Source organism: Limulus polyphemus, unplaced genomic scaffold, assembly GCF_000517525.1.
Source record: "Limulus polyphemus unplaced genomic scaffold, Limulus_polyphemus-2.1.2 Scaffold5269, whole genome shotgun sequence".
Taxonomy (NCBI): Eukaryota; Metazoa; Arthropoda; class Merostomata; order Xiphosura; family Limulidae; genus Limulus; species Limulus polyphemus.
In genome coordinates, this window is record NW_013670879.1 from 40,148 (window position 1) to 42,788 (window position 2,641).

The 2,641-nt window shown below is 33.0% G+C and overlaps 1 protein-coding gene across 1 annotated transcript in view; it reads right to left on the minus strand.

Annotated features, from left to right (window-relative positions):
• The window catches only part of LOC111089115 (canalicular multispecific organic anion transporter 2-like), a gene marked incomplete at its 3' end in the record, with an annotated part of 59,272 nt that overhangs the window by 34,106 nt on the left and 22,525 nt on the right, over positions 1-2,641 (minus strand). Inside the window, exon 4 of the mRNA XM_022400943.1 lies at positions 2,063-2,200. Within this exon, the coding sequence (XP_022256651.1) occupies positions 2,063-2,200 (138 nt within the window). The remainder of the gene's footprint in view (positions 1-2,062; positions 2,201-2,641) is intronic.

The window sequence follows — 2,641 nt, forward strand, 5'->3', positions numbered from 1 at the left end:
CCCAATCTAGTAGTCTCCCGACATTTCATGAAGGTTCGAGAAGGAAGTGGCGTGATACGAGCATCACCTTGACCTGCGTTGTCGTAACACTATCATATTGTAATGAAACTCTACATAGAAACAAACCATAAGCTATTAGTCTCACTATTAGATTCCAAGAACTTATATGAATTACCGTCAATAATTCAGATGTTGGATAAGACTCATGAAATATTCCTTCAGTATCTTTCATGTTTCTGGCAAGAATGTAGTAACGATGACACATTTTCAAGTACACTGATAGAAGGAGAAAGTGATTCACAGATTCAGAAAGAAATCAATATTTATGTAACTTCATTTATTCAAACTCTTACTGCAATTGAGAGACATATTCACGAAATAAGAAGAAAGCAACTGAATAAGTATTGCAGAAAAGATTGTCCTTATAAAGCCAATATTGATAAAGCTTTGAAACTATATTTTCCTTTTGAAAGAGAATTCACAGTAGAGCATGGACTAATTATAAAGAGACGGGCACCAGTAATCGTATCTCTTTATAGATATATGTTGTTGAAGATGCATGAGGGTCTCCAAGGAATCACAAAATGCAGAGAGAAAACATAGAGATGACCAGGTTTAAGCTATGAACTATAAAAAACTTGTAGAAAACAGATAAATGAGAGAAGAAAAGAGTTAACAATGTGGAGACATTGATACCTATGAAATTACTAGAAAAGCCATAGCAGAAATTAGGAACCAATCTTTTCCAGTGTCTAGATTCCATGTATATTTTCATAATGGACTACTTCTCGAGGTATATGAAAGTTGTAATATTTACATCTACAACTTCAGAAGCTGCAGTGGAACATTTGAAGTCAATATTTCCGTGCCACGGTATTCAATTACTGGTAATATCGAACAATGGACTACAATTTGCAGCTGACTACTTCAAAAACTTTACAGGATTGTACGGATTTTCTCATATTATTTCCAGACTAAAATATTCACAAACTAATGGAGAGGAAGAACGTGCTGCGAGAACAGTAAAAAGCCTTCTGACGAAATCCAAAGACCAGTATCTAACTTTGATGGTATACTGATAAACATCCCTATCAAATGAACACAGTCTAAAAGAATAGCTTATTGGGAGGAAATTGCACATTCTTGTACTGGTCATATCTTCACATCAAAACGGTTAGCATTTTCTAAGATCAAAATAATTAGGAGGAGATCAAGACATGTCAATTTAAACTTTTCAATCAACGTCACAGGCAAGACATTTGAAGGAATTACAGACTGATGACTATGTCTGGATGAAAAATCAGTCACTCCTCTCACATATTCCATTAGCAAACCTAATAGAATGATCCCAACTCATGCTGATCCAGGTGAGCCTTCAAACATTTACCTAAAGACAAGGATCAAGAACATCTTGAGATAGATAAGTTTCTACGAGATGTTCTTATCCAGAGGAGATATATATCAAAGTAGCTGAAAGGCTTTGTAATAAAGTTAATTTCTAGTTGAGGGAATAGCCAGTTTACCCCACCCTTTTATAATATAGTTTATTACTCTATTCAGAGGTGTGATTGCTTCCAGAATTACAACAAGGAAACGCTATACTTATGAAAAAAGGAATATATTGTTTTTACATACGTATATTAGATATTTGTAAAGATACAAGAGTTCTAGAGTATAGAACAAATACTTATTATACACTTCAGCGCCATATTTCTTTCCTCTATGACAAGGTTTCTTTTAAACTCTCATAAAGGACAATGTTATCTTTGTCTTACTTTCTGCATTTATCATTCTTCAAGCGAAATTTTGTTATAAGCTAAAATACGTTAATATATCCTCCCATTCTTTTGAATAAGAACAATATTATATTATATTAACTTTTACGTTTTATGGAAAGGACAAACGCAGTATAATATTTATTAACACTGATCCCTTCTGAGATGTTTTGGAGCAGGAATAAAGTGTGAGATACTTTTCAAATACTGTCCTAAACTGTACAATACATATACTGATTTTACTGAAACTGTTTATGAAACTAATAATAAAGTACAGAGAATCTTACCTTTGCAAATGTTTGTAAAATAAAAGATCTGTAGGTAAAAACTCCACCCAAAGCCAGAAAGAACCAGTAAAGTAACAAAACACCTGACGACTTTCTTCCTAATCTTTTATCCCTAAATATAAGTAACGAAACCAAAACCTACAAAAAACAAAAAACATAAGTTTAATTATCGTCGTCAAATATATTTAGTTTAAAGTTATGAGTAACCACTCACATAAATTAAATATGTTAGTCCATCCTTAGAAAAAAGCTAATCAATTTTGAAATAGTCATGATCATGCCCTGTCAGTCTTGGAAAATAACTTTCTGTTTTGCAATTAAATCCTGAACTAGGCTGTATTAAATTGAACGTAAAAATTATTATATAGAATTTTAGAATATACTTAATATTGTTGCGTCAGCGAGTCACATGACCACCGTGACGCAACGTTTCTAGAACTATCATGTACTTTGGCGAATGTTCAAGTTCTTACTAGAAATAGGGTACGCTAGTATATATATAAGAGGGGAAAACGTGACGCGGTAAGGTAATGTGTGTGTATATAGTGAGTAATTGAACTGCAGTCACACGGTATTGTT